General features: G+C 39.0%; 1 protein-coding gene and 1 long non-coding RNA gene across 7 annotated transcripts in view; both read left to right on the forward strand.

Annotated features, from left to right (window-relative positions):
- Positions 1–15,091, forward strand: part of LOC127850325 (2-oxoisovalerate dehydrogenase subunit beta, mitochondrial-like) — a 42,947-nt gene extending 27,856 nt beyond the window's left edge. Inside the window, exons 8-9 of the mRNA XM_052383291.1 lie at positions 4,739–4,884; positions 14,526–15,091. Of these exons, the coding sequence (XP_052239251.1) occupies positions 4,739–4,879 (141 nt within the window). The 3' untranslated portion in view covers positions 4,880–4,884; positions 14,526–15,091. The remainder of the gene's footprint in view (positions 1–4,738; positions 4,885–14,525) is intronic.
- Positions 15,092–18,801: 3,710 nt separating this feature from the next.
- LOC127850326 (uncharacterized) lies at positions 18,802–19,983 on the forward strand. 6 transcript variants are annotated; one of them, XR_008035206.1, is made up of 5 exons: positions 18,802–19,192; positions 19,235–19,318; positions 19,361–19,486; positions 19,529–19,654; positions 19,739–19,983. It is a non-coding gene; the product is annotated as an uncharacterized LOC127850326 (long non-coding RNA). The 6 variants fall into 6 exon arrangements; XR_008035205.1 differs by having other exon boundaries at positions 19,403–19,486; XR_008035203.1 differs by having other exon boundaries at positions 19,235–19,486.
- Positions 19,984–21,979: the final 1,996 nt, after the last annotated feature.

The raw sequence follows: 21,979 nt of genomic DNA on the forward strand, positions 1-21,979 counted from the left end.
GATACTTGAAACGAGCTTGGTTACACAATTAATGCTTCATAGTCTCTTTACATCAGTATTTCTGCATTCTGTATGCAGAAGTACAAAAATCACTTAATTTATTTGATGTCAATCACCCTGTATTGAAAAATAGTTATATAAAGGTTAATGTTATTATTTGGTATTTAGTTTCTAACCTTATTTCTGTTAATACAGGAACAATTATCAGTTAACCCTTTCCCACTTAGATACATTTGTTGATGCTTTTGTAGTCCCTTAGAGAGTTACATTTAATTTAAGACCTTTTTTACTAGATTCAAGTTTTAAAGGCTTCATTTTCAACCCTTAGATACTGATGAGCATCAAACAGCATAAAACCTGAACAGACTGCGAGTAACTTGCAGGCTGTTCTGCCATTTTCATTTTGCTTCTGAGTGGTAAAGGGTTAAGTCCCCCTTAACTGGCACATTCATTTGTCCTTCATTTGGCAAAAGGTCATTATGAACTAATACTTTTCTATGGCAAGCAAAGTGCACATTATTGTCTTAAACCACGGTTTAACAGTTAACTTTATAGTTATGAGACTTTGAACCCGGGTTCAAAATGCCGTTTGCACCTTAATTCCTTAAACCCTTTCATAAAGTATTGCCTCAGGCAAACTATACAATTTGACTTGTTTTGGGGAAACTGAGCTTAATGCATGTGAGTAAAGTGTCATCCCTGCAGTATGTACAGGTAATTCAGAGATTACTTTTTAAGCTTATAAAGAAATGCAGTTTTTAGCTCATCTATTTTTTGAAAAAAAATTATGAGCTATTGTCATCACCTTGGCGTCGGCGTTGGCGTCGGCTTCCGGTTAAGTTTTGCGTTTAGGTCCACTTTTCTCAGAAAGTATCAATGCTATTGCATTCAAACTTGGTTCACTTACTAACTATCATGAGGGGACTGGGCAGGCAAAGTTAGATAACTCTGGCGTGCATTTTGACAGAATTATGTGCCCTTTTTATACTTAGAAAATTGAAAATTTTGGTTAAGTTTTGCGTTTAGGTCCACTTTTCTCATAAAGTATCAATGCTATGGCATTCAAACTTGGTACACTTACTTACTATCATGAGGGGACTGGTTAGGCAAAGTTAGATAACTCTGGCGTGCATTTTGACAGAATTATGTGCCCTTTTTATACTTAGAAAATTGAAAATTTGCTTTAGTTTTGTGTTTAGGTCCACTTTATTCCTACAGTATCAAAGCTATTGCTTTCATACTTGCAACACTAATAACTATCATAAGGGGACTGTGCAGGCAAATTAATGTAACTCGGACTGGCATTTGGACAGAATTATGTACCCTTTTTATACTTAGAAAATTTGGTTAAGTTTTGTGTTTTGGTCCACTTTACCCCTAAAGTATCATAGATATTGCTTTCATACTTAGTACACTCGCAAACTATCATAAGGGTACAGTAAAAGGACAAGTTGCATAACTCTGGTTGTCATTTTTACGGGATTATGGCCCTTTTTTGACTTAGTAACTTTGAATATATGGTTAAATTTTGTGTTTCGATCCACTTTACTTCTTAAGTATCAAGGCTATTGCTTTCAAACTTCAAATACTTTCATGCTATCATGTGGTTACTGTACCTGGCAAGTTGAATTTTACCTTGACCTTTGAATGACCTTGACTCTCAAGGTCAAATTATTAAATTTTGCTAAAATTGCCATAACTTCTTTATTAATGATTAGATTTAATTGATACTTTGACAAAACTACTCTTACCAGACATACCACAATAGACTCCACCCAAACCATCCCCTATGCCCTCCCCCCCCCCCTCCCCCCCCTAATTTTTTTTTTTTTTTTTTTTAAGATCATCTCACAAATGACCACCACACCCTCACACTATACCCCCCCCCCCCCAACCCCACCCACCCCCCAAAATTGTTTTTTGAAACGGTTAAAAACACAAATATTTATTTTTATTATTTTATGTTTGAAATAACGTCCAACCATCGCACACAAGAATCCCCCACCCACCCCCCCCTCCCCCCACCCGAATTCCCCCCCCCCCCCCCCTAATTTTTTTTTTTTTTTTTTTTAAAGATCATCTCACAAATTACCACCACACCCTCACACTTTACCCCCACCCCCACCCCACCCCCCCCCCCCAATTTTTTTTTTTTTTTTAAACGGTTTCCAACCATCGCACCCAAAAATCCCCCCCCCTTGTAATAAATTCCACACCCCCACACTATACACCCCTCTTCACTCCGCCCCTCCCTCCTTTGTGATTGAAAATGAGAGTCCCTTCACCTTGAAAAAGAAAATAGATGAGCGGTCTGCACCCACAAGGCGGTGCTCTTGTTAGTTTAAAGGTGTTATCTTCTAAGTGAAACTTCATCAGACTTCGCAGGCTAATCTGGGATGACTGTTAACGCACATGCTTTAAGCCCAGTTTTCCCAGAACGTGGTTCCATTAACCCTTTGCATGCTGGGAAATTTTTCGTCTGCTAAAATGCCGTCTGCTGAATTTCTAAAATTAGCATTTTCTTCGATTTTTTTCAAAGAATATTGTTACGCTCCGTTAGTGCGCTCCTTATCATTGGTGGTTAATGTTTTACTCAAAGTCTGATTCAACTTCAAACAACTTTTATTCAGTTTCCACGAATAACCCAACAAAATGTTATATTTCCAACAACAAAATGACCTGCAACCTTTATTAAGGTTTTACAATACTTTCAATCTTGCGACGGTAAACTGCGCGTCAAAATAGATATTTTTGACAATGGACATTACACTCGTAAACGGGACTTCGTCGAATTTAAGGAACAATGACACTTGCCAACGATCATAACCAAAATAGATTGAATACTTTAAATAATGCTCAAGTTTAATGAAATATGTTAAATGTTCGCTTTATTATCTGCTTACAAAGGTATTACTGTTACTATAAGTTACTTAAATTACTCACGAAAAGAAAACGTACTTTTTAAGAAAAAATTGGCGTGGATGTTGCCTGCCTTAAGATTTTGACTAGAATGAATCTTGTGACCAAAATTTGGTCACTTTATATAGCGGCGGCGTTCCGCTTGTGACCAGAAATTGGTCACTGTGACCAGAAGTTGGTCACTGTGACCAAATATTGGTCACAGTGTGACCAAAAACGGGTCACAATAACTGCCGTGACCAATTATGGAACGCTCGCACGTTTAACACTATAAATCATAAAATAGACTTTAAATGACAAAACAATTTAAAACAGACTATATGAACTAAATAATGACCTTATGTCTGCTAAAAATAGTCCAGCTTTCTTACCTAAAGCTTAAATATAGCGCCGGTGAGATTTATGTTTACACCGCTGTGTGTTGCTATGCAAAAATTACCCACAAGTCGACATTCCAAGATGGCGGACAGTGGAAAAATCACATGCCGATTACTACTGAACATTACAAATAACAATACAAATAATGAAGATATACGTATAACAAGCATGGATTCGCGAAATATGTGTACTCAACTTTCACTGAGAGTTATTTTAAGCTATAAACATTCAGTGTTAAACATAGATAATTGAAGTAAAAGTGTGTTTACGAGCAGACCGTTTTCAAGTCAACTTTACAAGAAAGAACAGTGGCAGGATTCTTGGTCAAAAATGGTAAATTACAAACATGGTTTGATTTATATGTTAGTGGGTCTGTGTATTATCAGATTCATATGCATATTCTACTTATTATGTTTGTAAAAACACCAGACCAACCGAATGTCACTGTACACACAAGTATTTAAAAGGTAAACATTTTTGTACTTAAAAACCAGCTCACTACAATATTATCAGAATAGCAAACAGTTTGGATCCTGATGAGACGCCACGTTCTGTGGCGTCTCATCTGGATCCAAACTGTTTGCAAAGGCCTTCAAAATTCGGTTCCTGCACTGAAAGGGTTAAAGAGCAGGAGGATCTCTTTATTCCCTACTTGTATAGCAAACAGAGTTTTGAGGCATGTTGTCTGTGGCACAACTCTTGTCCCTTTCCCCCAGAAGCAAAGTGAAACTGGCTTTTGCAACCAGAGTAACTCGCAATCTGTTCAGGTTTTATGCTGTTTACTGCTTATCAATAACTAAGGGTTGGAAATGAAGCCTTTAAAACTTGAATTTAGTAAGAAAGGTCTTAAAATAAATGTAACTTTCTAAGGGAGTACTAATGCGTAAAAATACATATCTAAGTGGACAAGGGTTATTTAGCTAATGTAATAAAATGTGACATTGGAGACTCAATCTGGGATAACAGAGTTGATTTCATATTCTTAACCCTTACAATGCGGGAACCGAATTTTGAAGGCCTTTGCAAACAGTTTGGATCCAGATGAGACGCCACAGAACCTGGCGTCTTATCTGGATCCAAACTGTTTTCTATTCTGATAGTAATTTTTGAAAAAAAATCGAAAAAATGCTAATTGTAGAAATTTAGCAGACGACATTTTAGCAGACGATTAATTTCCCAGCATGCAATGGGTTAAAGTGTTGCCCAGATTAGCTTGAGCAGTTTGTATTTATTGTTTAGAAGAAGTCTCTTATTAGCAAAAATCCAGTTTAGTCTGAAAGTGTTGTTCCTGATTAGGCTGAACAAACTGCACAGGCTAATCTGGGATGACACTTAAAGCATATGCATTTAACACCATTTTTCCAAAGCATTAGCTTATGTTGCAACAATATAGGAGGCTAATATTTGTATATCTGCATGATGTTCCTATTCTCCATTCCAGGAGGAGTGTTTCCTGAATCTCGAGGCCCCAGTGCAGCGAGTGTGTGGCTATGACACACCCTTTGCCCATGTGTATGAACCTTTCTACCTGCCTGACAAGTGGCGGCTAATGGAAGCAGTAAAAAAAGTCACCAGTTTCTGAACATTGTGAGTTGTTTCAAGAAGGATATACATAAGCAGATTGTTGATATCTGTGCATTAGCATTAAGTGTCGTTTCCAATTACAGCAATTACTCTATGTTTTTGGCCACTCTAAATTTTCGGACAAGCAAGTTTTTAGCTAAAATATTTATGTTTGTGACTTAAAATTTTCAAACGTACGGCTTTGTGTCCATAATTAGTCTAAATTTTAGAGTTTATTTTGAATTTGTATTTTATCAGAATTCTGCCATGTTGCCCTTATCTGGCTTTATATGCTTTTTACAACTGGATTAAGGTTATTAAACCTGGCAGATGAATGCCTCAAGGAAATGGATAATTACATTTGGGCTATTGGGTAAATAACTATGTATGACAGAAAAAGACAATGGCTTCACCCAACAATTTTAAGTGAAACATATGTAAAATTAATTTCTTCTATACGGCATGGTATGTTACAAGCACATGATAATATTAGTTAATGATTGGCGCTATGCACAAAAGCAACATTGCCTACCTATAGCCGATAGTAAGTGCAATATTTATGCCCCCCTTCGAAGAAGAGGGGGGATATTGTTTTGCTCATGTCGGTCTGTCGGTATGTCGGTCGGTCTGTTGGTCTGTCCACCAGATGGTTTCCGGATGATAACTCAAGAAGGCTTAGGCCTAGGATCATGAAACTTCATAGGTACATTGATCATGACTGGTAGATGACCCGTATTGATTTTCAGGTCACTAGGTCAAAGGTCAAGGTCACAGTGACTCGAAATAGTAAAATGGTTTACGGATGATAACTCAAGAACCGAAGGCCTAGGATCATGAAACATCATAGGTACATTGATCATGATTGGCAGATGACCCCTATTGATTTTCAGGTCACTAGGTCAAAGGTCAAGGTCACAGTGACTCGAAACAGGAAAATGGTTTCAGGATGATAACTCAAGAATGCTTACGGGTAGGATCATGAAACTTCATAGGAACATTGATCATGACTTGCAGATGACCCGTATTGATTTTCAGGTCACTAGGTCAAAGGTTACAGTGACTCGACACAGGAAAATGGTTTCTGGATGATAACTCAAGAACGCTTACGCCTAGGATCATGAAACTTCATAGGTACATTGATCATGACTGGCAGTTGACCCCTATTGATTTTCAGGTCACTAGGTCAAAGGTCAAGGTCACATTGATACGACACAGTAAAATGGTTTCCGGATGATAACTCAGGAAAGCTTACGCTCAGGATCATCAAACTTCATAGGTACATTGATCATGACTGGCAGATGACCCCTATCAATTTTCAGGTCACTAGGTCAAAGGTCAAGGTCACAGTAACTCGAAATAGTAAAATGGTTTCCGGATGATAACTCAAGAATGCTTACACCTAAGATCATGAAACTTCATCGGTTCATTGATCAGACTGGCAGATGACCCCTATTAATTTTCAGGTCACTAGGTCAAAGGTCAAGGTCACAGTGACTTGAAACAGTAAAATGGTTTCCTGATGATAACTCAAGAATAATTAGGCCTAGGATCATGAAACTTCACAGGTAAATTGATCATGACTGGCAGGTGACCGCTATTGATTTTCAGGTCACTAGGTCAAAGGTCAAGGTCACAGAGACAAAAACAAATTTTTAAAATAAAATTCATTTTAAGTATTAAATACTTACCTGTTATCGTATGCTTATACTTTCCAAGGGGAAATAACTCATCCGGAATTTTAACTGGGAATCCGCCACCTCAATACCGCAACACAGGCCAGGTTAAACATAGTGCAATGCAACCTAGCCAAAAATCGGTAACCAACCCTCAATATTCTTTCAATATATATACAAAAATATTAATCGAATAGCGGGGTGGGAGGTGGGACTTACCGATAACAGGTAAGTATTTAATACTTAAAATGAATTTTATTTTAAAAATTTGTTTTAATGTCATAAATACTGACCTGTTATCGTATGCTGATTTTGCAGCTGCGGTGGGAAGGTTCGTATATATTTTCCCAACACAGTAGAACCCATAAACAGGGTTATCAGCTAATGATATCAAGTAATCTTCATTAAAACGGTATTAATTATGACTTCTCGGACAGAGTAATATGTCTATGTCGTAAAGAAGACACTACCGTTAGTGAAACCACAACAAGCCCAAACGTATACAAATTGTATTGTTGGCACTTCAGAAAACGAAGATAAAAAGATGACAAGGTGGTCGGATTCCTCCAGTAAACAGCTTAGAGCACGTCAAAAAGTGGGGTGTGATTAATATATGCCCACAAAACAGACAGAGCTCTTAATTCATGCGGTCAGATCCTAAAAAGGAATGAATCCTTAGATAGGATAAGATTAACTTTCCTTAGTCGAGGTCTAACTCCGAGAAATAGAAGCCGCAGACACATCTCCCCCCCCTTTTTTGGGGAAATGAAGAGTTTCTTTGAGAACCTCGAATGGACTTCTGACTAACACTGCTGAGATAGAACTTCAAAGCCCTGATTGCCAAAAGAAGTTTATCCTCATCTTCATGACTACCAGTTTAAGAAAACTTGGAAACTTGAAGGTAGAAGCCATATAGAGGACTTGATATTAAGCAAGGAATCCTGGCTGACACAACAAAGTTAAAACGACAATAGATCCAACTGGAATTGGTCGTATTCAACAGAAAAAGCATGAATTTCACTTCTCCGTATGGTAAAAGCCATAATAAGAAGGAAAACCGTCTTAAAATTATATTGGAACTGTTAATAAGCCTGATGAAAAAGGTTCATAGGGAGCTCATTAAGCATCCCAACATGTTACACAAGTCAAAACCGCTTAAGAAGGTAAAGGAACGAAAAACATAGTGTTGACGTTCCATAGTTTGGATCAGTTCCAAAATAGGTAAGACAGCACAGAGTTGCGATGACTTACACAAAACAAGGTATACGAAAGCATAATCTCTATCCTTTGATGAAGAAAAGAACAAATTTCTTATCATCAAGAAAAAGATGAGAAAACCCTCTATGTATCTAGCAGAGTGATTAAGGTAATAACTATGCTCTCAATTACCCAGTAAAAAAATGAATTTCCATAGAACCTTTATACAGTTCTGATGGAATTATCCTTGCACAAGTAACAAGGATTGAAACTCTAACAGAAAAACGTTCTTCTGTAGAGATAACTAAAAGTTATTAATGGCCAGACATGTAGTGGCACATGTTTGGATCAGTAAAAATATGTCTCAGTGAGATATGATATTTGACCTGTGAAGAAGTTTCCTGAAAATAATTGTACAGGAGACTTAAAAGGTCGTAGAACCATAATCCCATGGTTCATTAAGTATATTTCATAAAATTATGGCAAAAACTCAGTTATTGCAAAAACTCACCAAGAAGGCAAGATATTCCAGTTTATGTCAATGGACGAATGTATAACCAGGGCCGTACCCAGGATTTTTTTACTGGGGGGGGGCCCAACCGGGGAGGGTTTGGGAGGGGTCCCCCCTCCCTATATATATACTTTTTTTAATTTGGCACTTTGCAAGGTGAATTTTAATGCTTATAAAAAACGTATTTTGTGATATGAATTAATGGAATATAACAAGTAAATCAGCACATTTCGGAAGTCTTAAGCTTTAAACATTGGTGTGAATTCACAACAATATTAAAAGCTTTAGATTTCCGAAACTTACAGGTTTAAACTGACGATTATCCACATCAACTCTTGTATTGCTTCCACCATTTTTTTCACAAATCAATAACATCACAGGTTTTTTTAATCTGATTTTTTGCGAAAGACCTTGCCATTTTTGAGGAAAAACATTGCGCGAAACGGCTTATTTTTGGGGGAAATAATGAAAGTCTTAAATAATCAATTTAACATATTTTACTGTTTTCAAACAAATTCAAGAAAAGAGATAATTTAATTATACAATATTTTTCTACACTGGATCAGGTTAACTTATATAATGAGATCAATTTGTTGATTCAATTTTCATTTTTTTACCAATGAGCCATTAATAGGCTAATATTACTCAATTCTCGGTACTCAATTATTTTAAATACTGAATTCTGCCAAATTCTTATCTGTTGCTTGGCAAATTTATGAATCTGTTTTTCTTTTAAACAAACATGTTAACTATCTCATCGTAGTCTTTTTCAGTGATTTCCTTTCAAAAATTATAAATACTCAGTTTTAATACCTTTGTCAGTGTTTTTGTTCCGGTTCAAATTCAGGGCCCTATTCTCAATGCAAAAAGTATATATTGGGACCTAAAAATTCCCAATAAAAGGTTTTCAAAAAAACAAACAATTAAACTTTTAGAAGGGAAAAATACGTCTAGGGCCTTCTCAAAGAAGGAAAAAAACTGCGTCGGCAATTATCAGACCATAGTCTACGACCTCCTGTAGCAGTTGCTTCCATTCCCTGCACTTATCAAAATACATGTTTCATCAACCATCGATAGATGAAGCATTCATGATCACAATGGGGGACTGATCGGGGATGTGTGTACAAGGCGATAAGAAAACATTGCCTAGAGGCTTATCTCGATTGGCGAGCGTTAATCCCCTTGTTTATCAGGGACAATAAAACATAGCTGCTCTTTTGTTTTGAGGGAAAGTGTACTGTGGGCCCTTGCATGAGAGAAAAAATTGCAGTGGACCGATCATAAAAAAAAATCATAGTTCGACAGCCAGCTGGGGGGGCCCGGGCCCCTGGGCCCATGGCCTGGGTACGGGCCTGATAACAATCGCACACCCTGCTGGATCGATTTCTGTGAACTGCATTATTGACGTTGTTCAGCATACCGGTATACACTGCGATATACGATCGCATAACGCTAATAACTAGCGTTTGATGATAAACAACATTCTTTGATATACTATGTACACCATGCAACTCGTCTGCAACTTCACTGCCGCGCATGCGCAATTACATTATTGAACCCAACGGAAAAATAATTCGAAAGAAAGAACTGCAGGACAAAACGTCCAACAGGGCGTTGAGACGAACTGGTATGAGAAAGACGATAGAGAAAATTCGTTGTTCTTGCAAAGAACGAATAAGTTCCTGATTTCCAGTTACAAGGAGTGACAATATGATCACCTCCGTGTCTGTAAGTAAACCACGACCGATGTGTGATAGTTGAAACCATCACAAAGGAATCGTGAAAATGTGTTGTAAATGAAAAACAGCTAAAAAGAATTTTCGCTTTTCAAGATTTAGATGTGCAGGTGATATTCGTTAGGATACCACATAATTGAGAAAATCAAGATACGTTGTTCTATGTGATCGTCCATAACCTTCACTGCTCACATCTGTATAAGATGTAAGGAAGGTTGTGGTAGAATAAACTATATTCTTGCCAAGATAATCTTCTAGTCTAGACACCACTGAATAGTGGTAAATAATGACAAAAAGATGGAAATCTGTGTCATTAAATAATCCCGAGATTAATACAATTATCTTAAAAATAAAGCTGAAACGGACGTAAGAAAAGACGTCTCAGCAGAAGGACCGGTGACCGGACCGGTAAATACCGACCGGTGACCGGAACCATTTGTCAAGGATGGGTGGGCAAAGAAATCACGGCAAGCCGAACTTTCCCACTCCAAACACACTTGAAAATTGGTACAATAGGACAGTGTTTAACACTTATAAGTTTATGACCTATCTACAGAATATAGCCTCTTCTTGAACCAATAACAGGCGCCTTTAATATCCTGGATAATACAGGTCGCGAAGTCATCGATTTGCGAAGTACGGAAATATGATTGATAGTGGTACCTCCGGAATCGGAGGTGTGATGGCAGAAAAAGGTGAAAACCCTAGGGGTAACCTTAAGCGGGTCCACGCTTGCCGGTAGAATGCATGGAAGTCTTAAATTCTGACTTGATTAATCCATTTACTTCAAGACTTCTAACCGGGACGAATTCCGAAAGGAATACGACCAGTTATAGGAAGACGGCCTGTTATGGCCAGAAGTGTAATAGAAGAATAACTTTAAGATGAGGTCCCTCCAGATCCTAGGATCTAAGATCTGAGTTCAATAGGTCCTAAGCCATCTACAAGACTGTAGCCGCTATGCGGTCAATCTGATAGGCAATCCTATGTATCAGAACTCTTGTTGATTCCAGTAGCTTGAAAATATGCACTGCCGTAGGAGCAATAGAAAAGCAGAAGTCGATACAAATGTCGTCTTGCTAATCCTGCTAGCGTCATTAATGTGTCCCAACTGTTCCGTGACACTGACTGCAAAGTCTGTAGCCGACAGGTAAAGGCGGTTAAAACAATTCATCCTTCGGGTCTCGAACATAAAATAGTAATGTTCGACCTCAATGCTAGTCTCCGAGCCCACTTCAGCCGATCTATCTGCAAGACCAGTAGTCTGCATGTAGCCGGTTGAGATAGAAGTACAAATAACAGATATAGCATGATTTGGTAACCGTCGCCAGTAGAACATCAGTATTGAAAAACACAAAAAGTCATGTAGATTGTTGAATCCATAAAATATAGTATTCAATACAATCATAGCCAGGGGTATACAACTATGTAATGTAGACGATACCCGTGATACTAAAAATTGACCGATGAAAACACAGTGGAATACCGGTAATTGGTAAGTGGTGACCGAACCGGACCGGTCAATGACCGGTAACTGTAGCCCGGTGAACGGACCAGTCATAATATGACCGGTGACGTTACCAGTTAAAGACCGAAAAATGGTGGAATCCATATGGTCTGTTATCAATGTCAAGCACTGCTCGGAAAAGAAGATCATGCCAAAAAATCCAATCCGATGGCGATGAGACATCACTTATTCTGACCGGTGATCAGTGATCGGTGATATGACCGATGAATGGTGACCGATGTCCGGTGATCGGGACCGGTATAATATAACTGCGTCAGAATGGAAATATCTGGTGCAGAAGAATGACCATCCACGAAGTCATCTGATAATGTTAACCGGAAAACAACGGTAGATTATCAGTATTAATAGGCATAAGTGTCCTTGTAGTCGTAGTGGAGAAAAGAACAGCTTATCCCGAAGCCTGAATGTTAAACGAACTAGTGTTCGTATACAACTACGGCTCGGTGACTGCAACATGTGTGGATGCCATAAGAAGAACCATCACACGTGGAATGGAGACATGATATTCCTAAAGGAATAAAATGGAGAACGTCGATATGACCAGTAGGTTCATTAACGCCTACGTGAGAAGTGGCGACATCCATATAACTTCGATGCCGAAATATTGTTCGGCTACGCTGGAAATATTGTCTTCTACAATATTGTCTCCGTGAGCATTGACATGATCGCTTACGAGCGTATCAACGCCGAGAACTGCTCAATGAAGGAGAGGTATGTTCGATAACTATCCAGTGGTGCTCAATGCAGTCCGCTGATGTCTACGTGAAGGTTGACGACGTCCTCGTTTCCTGCGATGTCGAGATCTGGATCGGCCGAGATGTGGATCGGCTGCGATGAGACCGAGATCTTCTAGAATAACGTCTCCGTGAGTGACGACGTGATCGCTTACGAGAGCCGCGACGATGAGAACTGCTCGACGAAGAAGAGCGTGTCCGATGTCTAATCCTTGATGAAGACGATGTATTCAACGAAGAATAGGAGAATAATTCAATGAAGAAGACCGAGTTCTTCTTCTTGACCGGTGACTGGTGTTATCGGTGGCATGCCTAACTGATGACTGTTGACCGGTGACCGGAGCGGTGATCAATGACCGGACCGGACCGGTGACATGACCGGACCGGTGACATGACCGGACCGGTGACATGACCGGTGACCGGACCGGACCGGTGACATGACCGGTGACATGACCGGTGACCGGACCGGACCGGTGATCAATGACCGGACCGGTGACATGACCGGTGACCGGACCGGACCGGTGACATGACCGGTGACCGGACCGGACCGGTGACCGGACCGGTGATCAATGACCGGACTGGTGACCGGACCGGTGACATGACCGGTGACCGGACCGGACCGGTGACATGACCGGTGACCGGACCGGACCGGTGACATGACCGGTGACCGGACCGGACCGGTGACCGGACCGGTGATCAATGACCGGACCGGACCGGTGACATGACCGGTGACCGGACCGGCCGGTCAGACGTCGATCAATGGTCCGTGATCAACGTCCCCGGTGACGTACCGGTCATATCATGACCAGTGTTGTCACCGGATAATGACCGTATGGCGGATGCCAAATGGTCCGGCATTGGTCGATGTCCTTGACCAATGCCATCGGGCAAAGACCGGCTGACGGGTGTCGCCATATGGTCTGATGTTGACCGACTGTCTAAGAGACTTAGCATAGTACGGTCGCGATCGTGCCCGATACCCGGTGACTGATACTGCAACTATCATCCATGATCTGCGAAGTCACCGGGTATTTATCCACTCTTGTTTCTGCGACCATCATGTAGTCGAATATATGAAAATCAAGAGCAAAGCATATTCAACCATAAACTGGTCACAGACCAGATTATCATACGGCACATAAAATCATTATTTGACCATAATGAAAATTATAATAATACTGCCGTAGATCATAAATTAAACAAAAGTTTAATTCAAAACAGATGAAAAATAAAATGACGATCAATTAGATTGTCATACGGAACGTTAAAATCATTATTGCACACAATGGCAAATGATAAACAATCTGTCAATAGAAGAACACGCTTTGCACGATCTCGTAACACATTAGAAGAACATGCTTTGCACGTTCTAGCAATGTATTAGAAGAGCACGTTTTGCACGTGGTCGTTCGCGCCTGAAAACACCCAGCATGGTAGAAATAAACCATTGTTCGATAAAAACAAGCATGGCTTACCTTTTACAAATGAAACAAAATCCATTAAATCCACACAAATTAATCCGAATGAGAAATAAAAAGATAAATAACACAATTTATCTATTCAAAACCCCAATCAACCAAGTGAAAAACAATATTTTAATTCAGAGCCGTAAAAGACACGTATACACCTGGTTGATCCGGAAAGAATATTGAGGGTTGGTTACCGATTTTTGGCTAGGTTGCATTGCACTATGTTTAACCTGGCCTGTGTTGCGGTATTGAGGTGGCGGATTCCCAGTTAAAATTCCGGATGAGTTATTTCCCCTTGGAAAGTATAAGCATACGATAACAGGTCAGTATTTATGACATTAAAACCATATTCACACAATGGCTGCCACTACAACTGACAGCCCATATGGGGGGCATGCATGTTTTACAAACAGCCCTTGTTTAGAGTGTCTCTTAATGTTTGAGCATCTGTATTTTTTTTATATTTTGTGTATCTAAATTATCGGAGACGAAAAAAATTAATTATTGTTTAGTGCCCCAAAATTTAAGAGATATTACAGTAGTGTGCAGTCTGCACAGGCTTATCAGGGAGGACACTTTCCACTATAATATAATCAGGGAGGACACTTTCCACTATAATATAATTTCTTGCTTAAAAGTAGTCTCTTTTAAACAGATATCCAGTTTAGGCAGAAAGTGCCGTAGAAATCTCGATGAAAAAAATGTTTTTGGCAAAAGCTGCTGAATCAGACACAAATCATGTATGTTTTGAATAAGCATTATCTTATTGGTTGTACTAAGACATAACTCAACACAGAGGTGTTTTATTTCTTGATAGATGCTGACTGCAGATCATTTGGTCATCATTCACCTTGTAAGACAGACAGGCAGACAAGAAAGACATACATGTATTGAGGGATTTAGTGGTACAACCAGGACAGGGTTTTTCTACATGGGGACCACAACTTTCCATCAGCGGTTTTGTTTGCACCTTAATCATCAGGGCTATAAATAATTGATTGCCAATTTGCCTGGGGCGATTAGATTTAGGCACGGGCCAGTTATTTAAAAAATGGTAGTGCTACTTGGCTACTACCTTTTTAGCTCAACTGAGTACAATGTGCTCATGGTGAGCTTTAGTGATCGCCTTTTGTCTGTCGTGCAGCGTCAACATTTTGTTTGCCGTGTTAACACTCTAGAGGCCACATTTATTGTCTGATTTTCATGAAACTTGGTCAGAAAATTTGTCCCAATTATATCTTGGAGGAGTTTGCGAGTCAGTTTTGCTTATATATTTGCTATAGTAAAAAATTAACATATACTCTTAAAGTCACATTATTTGTCCAATCATCATGCAACTTAGTAAAAACATTTGTTTTAATGATATCTTGGATGCCTTTGAAAATAGATTCAGTCTGTTGAAAACCATGGCCGCCAGGGGACAGGGAAGTTATCCTTATATGGCTATAGTAAAACCTTGTTAGGCCTGAAAAAGTTACATTCATAGTTTGCTCTTCATGAAACTTGGTCAGAACATTTGTTCTAATGATATCTTTGGCTGCGAAGAACAGGTTCTGTTGTATCTCAGTTTAGCAACTTTGGGCCTTGCAGGCCCTCTTGTTATTAATTCTTTACACATTTTTACCACAGTTTATCACTTTATTTTAATAAAGAATGAAGATTCAGGCTCATAAATGGGCATTACGCATTTAGACATGGCAGACATATTATATGGTTTTCTGATTTCTTTTTATTTAAAGTAAGTATTTGATAATTATGCAATGTACTTTATTCTGGGTTCCTTATATTTTGACTGGGCAGCTGAAGTACTAAAGATAATTGCCCTTTTTGGCAACCTACCATGAAACATTAGTTTTTATCTCTGATCATTTTGCAATTGAATTGCATGCAGTTTATTTTAGTATTGTGATTGCTTTGCATGCAGTATGGTTCTTATTTGATTGCATGGCATGCAGTTTGTTTCACTTTAAAATACTGCTGGAAAGTACTCTCTTGAACCTCGGTTGGGCACTTACACTTCAAGCTGTTGATAGATCGATAGTATATAAGGTGTAAATCTTATATGGTTTTTAGTACTGGACATTAAAGAGGGAAGTGTTTATGTTTTTGGAGTTGTGAAATGTTTTAAACTTAGGGTTTCCTTTTTGTTTGAAAGTCCTTATGCTAGTAGATATTGTATGCAGGTTCAAAATAAGTTGGATGTTTTCAAATTCGTCTCTCTTGCATAATAATTATGGTTACACGGAAGGGTAGGTTTGGTAAAATTATTTAACTCTGTATTTTTATTACGTTACCCCTTGTTAATTCCAAACAAAGTAGTTGTTTTGTTTGTACACTATGCGATTTAGAGGTTATTATTGTCAGTACATTTCTTTGGAGACCACCACAAAATTTCCAAGGATTACTTTTTATTTTCACATTATCTTCAATTTAATTTAATTTAAATTGTAATCTTGCAGGTTTTGATATTAGAATGTCTGTTTTTGATTTTATTTTTATGTATTGATTTATCATTGATGCGTGACGCTGGCTGAATCTAGCTAGGGATGAACTTGAAATTACACATACTATAAAAAGTGATCCTAAGCAAATTGTGAGTAGTATATTTAATCCATTCCCCATTAGAAGAAAAGTGTGCAAATGGCTTTTGCAACCAGCATCAAACCAGAACAGCCTGCGAGTAACTCACAATTGCGAGTAATTCGCAGTCTGTTCTGGTTTTATGCTGTTGGCTGCTCATCAGTATCTTAAGGTTGGAAACAAAGCCTTTTAAACTTGATTGTAGTAAAGAAGATTTTAAATGTTATTAGATTTTCTCAGGGACTACAAACACATTAAAGTGCGTTTATAAGGGATAAAGGGTTAACATGGTAAAATTTGTATAGCAATTGCAACTTGTGAGACATAAACTATACAGTGTATGTTCATTGTGTGTGTGAGTACAGGGTTGTGAAGTTGAAGCTGTAAGTATTTTGTAAATATTGGAAATACTTATTTTCTTTTTTGTATACCACATGGAGAATAACTTTCATATAGATTCTCACTTTTGATTTTAAAACTATTTTCATGCTGTTTTGTTGTCACAATTCTAAGCAAAGCTAGACTAATATATGTTCACTGAAGTGCCAAACTGCAATGCTGCAAAGATCTCTGTGGTCATCCAAGGTACAGGGTGATACTTCAAATGGGCTGTACCAGGCTGGTTAAATTGTTGAAAGATTCTTTTTGGCTCACCAGAGGTGAGCTTATGATCGCCTTTTGTCGTTTGAGCATCGTGTTGTGTCAATATTTACTTGTTAACACTCTAGAGGTGGCATTTATTGTCCAATTTTCATGAAACTTGGTCAGATGATTTGGCTAAATGATATCTTATAGGAGTTCAAAAATGGTTCAGGTTGGTTTAAAAACATGGCCGCCTGTAGGCGGGCAGCTTTTTGTATATTGCTATAGTAAAAACTAAACAACATTCTAAAAGTCACATTTATTGTCCAATCATCATGAAACTTTGTAAGAACATATGTTTAAATGATATCTTGGATGTCTTTGAAAATAGATCAGGTCTGTTGAAAACTATGGCCACCAGGGGGCAGGGGAGTTATCCTGTTAATGGTTATAGTAAAACCTTGTTAGGCCTCCAAAATTTACATGTATAGTTCACTCTTCATGAAACTTGGTCAGAACATTTGTTCTAATGATATCATGGGTTGCACAGAATAGGTTAGTTCCTTTGTATCTCAGGTGAACGACATTGGGCGTTTCAGGCCCTTTTGTTATGGGAAGACTAGGCTTAAGAAATAAGTTTCTTTCAAGATTAGCCTGTGCAGTCTGCACATGCTTATCAGTTCACTATAATCCACGTTAAATGGAAGCCTCATCTTAGCAAAAATAGATTTAGGCTGAAAGTGTTATCCCTGATAAGTCTGTGCTGACTGAACAGGCTAATTTCGGACAACACTTTAATGCAAATGTGTTTTCTGATAACATTAACAAAAACAATTTGGTCAAATACAATACAATTCCCGTGAATTCTTATGGGTTTTTCAGCCATCAAATCTTTTAATTGATTTTAAGCATAAGTAAAATTCTTTTGAAGAAAACTTCCTTAGGTGTTAATGTTTGCTCATTATGTTACAATTATATCTTGTTTAATTTGGAACTATTCTATAAAAGTAATAATATTTCTGTGCAACAACATCACATCACTTCTGTAAATTGTTCCTTTGGTTCATTTGTTAGTATTACATGTATTATTACCTTACATTAAAGAATGATGTATTCTGTCTTTGTGGTCTTTAAAATAATTAATATTGATATGATTATTGTTTTTGTCAAATTGCACTTTTTGATTTTTGTATCTGAATCTCGCTATGGGAAATTTTGGCTCAATAGGTGTGCATAAAGTGTCACCCCAGATTAGCCTGTGCATAAAGTGACACCCCAGATTAGCCTGTGCATAAAGTGACACCCCAGATAAGCCTGTGCATTACGTGTCACCCTAGATTAGCCTGTGCATTAAGTGTCACCCCAGATTAGCCTGTGCATTAAGTGTCACCCTAGATTAGCCTGTGCATAAAGTGTCACCCCAGATTAGCCTGTGCATAAAGTGTCACCCTAGATTAGCCTGTGCATAAAGTGTCACCCCAGATTAGCCAGTGCATAAAGTGTCACCCCAGATAAGCCTGTGCATTAAGTGTCACCCCAGATTAGCCTGTGCATAAAGTGACACCCCAGATTAGCCTGTGCATAAAGTGTCACCCCAGATTAGCCTGTGCATAAAGTGTCACCCCAGATTAGCCTGTGCATAAAGTGTCACCCCAGATTAGCCTGTGCATAAAGTGACACCCCAGATTAGCCTGTGCATAAAGTGTCACCCCAGATAAGCCTGTGCATTAAGTGTCACCCCAGATTAGCCTGTGCATAAAGTGACACCCCAGATTAGCCTGTGCATAAAGTGTCACCCCAGATAAGCCTGTGCATAAAGTGACACCCCAGATTAGCCTGTGCATAAAGTGTCACCCCAGATTAGCCTGTGCATAAAGTGTCACCCCAGATTAGCCTGTGCATAAAGTGACACCCCAGATTAGCCAGTGCATAAAGTGTCACCCCAGATAAGCCTGTGCATAAAGTGTCACCATAGATTAGCCTGTGCATTAAGTGTCACCCCAGATTAGCCTGTGCATAAAGTGACACCCCAGATAAGCCAGTGCATAAAGTGTCACCCCAGATTAGCCTGTGCATTAAGTGTCACCCTAGATTAGCCAGTGCATAAAGTGTCACCCCAGATTAGCCTGTGCATTAAGTGTCACCCCAGATTAGCCTGTGCATTAAGTGTCACCCCAGATTAGACTGTGCATAAAGTGTCACCCCAGATTAGCCTGTGCAGTCAGCTTTAATGGTATTTTCCATTTCAAAAAGTTTTTTCTTAGCATGAATCCAGTCTAGGCGGAAAGTGTGGTCACTGATAAGCCTGCAGGCACTGTGCAGGTGAAAAGTGTGGTCACTGATAAGCCTGCAGGCACTGTGTAGGTGAAAAGTGTGGTCACTGATAAGCCTGCAGGGACTGTGCAGGTGGAAAGTGTGGTCACTGATAAGCCTGCAGGCACTGTGCAGGTGGAGAGTGTGGTCACTGATAAGCCTGCAGGCACTGTGTAGGTGGAAAGTGTGGTCACTGATAAGCCTGCAGGCACTGTGTAGGTGGAAAGTGTGGTCACTGATAAGCCTGCAGGCACTGTGCAGGTGGAGAGTGTGGTCACTGATAAGCCTGCAGGTACTGTGCAGGTGGAGAGTGTGGTCACTGATAGGCATGCAGGCACTGTGCAGGTGGAGAGTGTGGTCACTGATAAGCCTGCAGGCACTGTGCAGGTGGAGAGTGTGGTCACTGATAAGCCTGTAGGCACTGTGTAGGTGGAAAGTGTGGTCACTGATAAGCCTGCAGGCACTGTGCAGGTGGAAAGTGTGCTCACTGATAAGCCTGCAGGCACTGTGTAGGTGGAAAGTATAGTCACTGATAAGCCTTTAGGCACTGTGTAGGTGGAAAGTGTGGTCACTGATAAGCCTGCAGGTACTGTGCAGGTGGAAAGTGTGGTCACTGATAAGCCTGCATGTACTGTGCAGGTGGAAAGTGTGGTCACTGATAAGCCTGCAGGTACTGTGCAGGTGGAAAGTGTGGTCACTGATAAGCCTGCAGGTACTGTGCAGGTGGAAAGTGTGGTCACTGATAAGCCTTTAGGTACTGTGCAGGTGGAAATTGTGGTCACTGATAAGCCTGTAGGCACTGTGCATGTGTAAAGTGTGGTCACTGATAAGCCTGTAGGCACTGTGCATGTGTAAAGTGTGGTCACTGATAAGCCTGTAGGCACTGTGCATGTGTAAAGTGTGGTCACTGATAAGCCTGTAGGCACTGTGCAGGCTAATCTGGGATGACATTTTACTGCACAATTTTTCCACAGAACGTGGCTTACATTTGTTTTTTTCATGTAGCTTACTAACTATCCTGTATTGTCTGGATTATATGAACAAATTGTGTTGATCATTAAACATATTTTGGGTCAAAAACTGTGATAGAATAGCTGGTATGTGTTGTTTTATTATAAAGAAATAAAAATTTAACTTACACAAATCTGTTTCTTTAAAATCACTATTGAACCAATGTCCATTTCTGGTGCATGTAAAAGGAGTATATTAACAGTAAATACAAAATAATATTTTTCAAAAATACGGTAATTATTATGTACTGAATAAGAAATAGTCTTTGATTAAGTTTATGTCTATGCTTGGTTTATGTTTGCTTTTACAATTATGAATGTTGTCCAAAGTTCTTGGATAGTGGAAATAAGTAGAAGTTTAATCATTTTGAATTAAATAGAGATAAAGAAATGCTGTATGCAGGCTCACTTTTGCTAATAGAGCTGTAGCATTGGAAAAAAATTAAGGTGTGTGAATTTGTGTGTTGGTTTGTTTGAAACAATTGACGTATCATGGGAATACCGAGCGGCAGGCTGGCAGCAGGAAACGGGAAATACTTGTCTAGTGCTTTACTTTGTCCAGCCTGGATGTATTTTAAAATGATGTGCCATAAGCTTGAAGATACATATACTTTCAAGATGAATAGAATATAGTCTACCAAATAAGGAACAAGGTCCCCAAGGTTAAAGGTTAAGCTCGCAATTCAAGGTTAAATCAAATTTAAGTAGTTTTTTTTACAGCATGGTTGAATTTCCATTATTAAATGAAAATGTCATTAAAGATGACTATTGTGATACGGATGTCCTTGGCAAGAACCAGGTCTCTTGGTTCGAGGTCAAGGTCAAAATTCAAGGTCAAAGATCAAATTTAGGAAATTTATTCTTCACACTTTTTCCGGATCAGAACTTTGTCCATTATGGTTGGATTTTAAAATACCTTATCACAAGTAATTAGCATCATGAGACAGAGTCATGCGTCCAAGGACTAGGTAAAGAGATGAAAGGTCAAGGTACAGTACGGTCCACGCGTTTCACCCAATTTCCCTCGGTACTCAGCGGGAACGCTTATGGAGGGAGATAGAACATGTTACAATACAAGATCAACATAGAGAATGTGCCTTGAGCATTGTCTCTGGGTACATGATCACATGACATTGCGGGGTTCACAATTGAATGTTAATGGAAGTAAACACACCGGTATGTGTAGCTTTAATTTAAATAACTTTGATAAAGGATTTTTTTTAAGACTTTCAACTAGTGCATAAAAGACAGGTTTTTTTTGCTGGTTTTGACAATGTGTATTACATCAGAATTATTTTATTTAATAAGCCTGTGTTCTCAGAAAAATATTCCATGTTTAACGCATTTATGTACATGGTTATGCTGCACGCAACGTGAAATTTTGGCACCAATTTCAGAGATATTCAATGATCTATTCTTTAATCTTAAGATATCGGCACAAAGTGCAGGAAAAACGGTCTTTTCTGCAATAAAGACTTTTGCAAATGTATTTCAATAACTTTACATATTTGCAAAAATAAAGTTCTTAATGGTGTGTTTAAATTTTGTCAAGCGCGTGTGTAAACTCCGTTGATATCCTGCGCCCTTGTCATGTCCGGCCTGGATGGATTTTCATACAACTTGACATAAGTGATCAGCATGATGATATCGAGTGTCAAGTGCAAGAACTAGAAGTCAAATACATGACCGTAGTTTTCAATTCAAACTTTACTTTCGGAGTGAAATACACTGGCTGTTGACCGTTTTGGGCAGTTGACCGTTATTTTCAAGTGTAACATTTAGTGGT

Source organism: Dreissena polymorpha, chromosome 11 (assembly GCF_020536995.1).
Source record: "Dreissena polymorpha isolate Duluth1 chromosome 11, UMN_Dpol_1.0, whole genome shotgun sequence".
NCBI lineage: Eukaryota > Metazoa > Mollusca > Bivalvia > Myida > Dreissenidae > Dreissena > Dreissena polymorpha.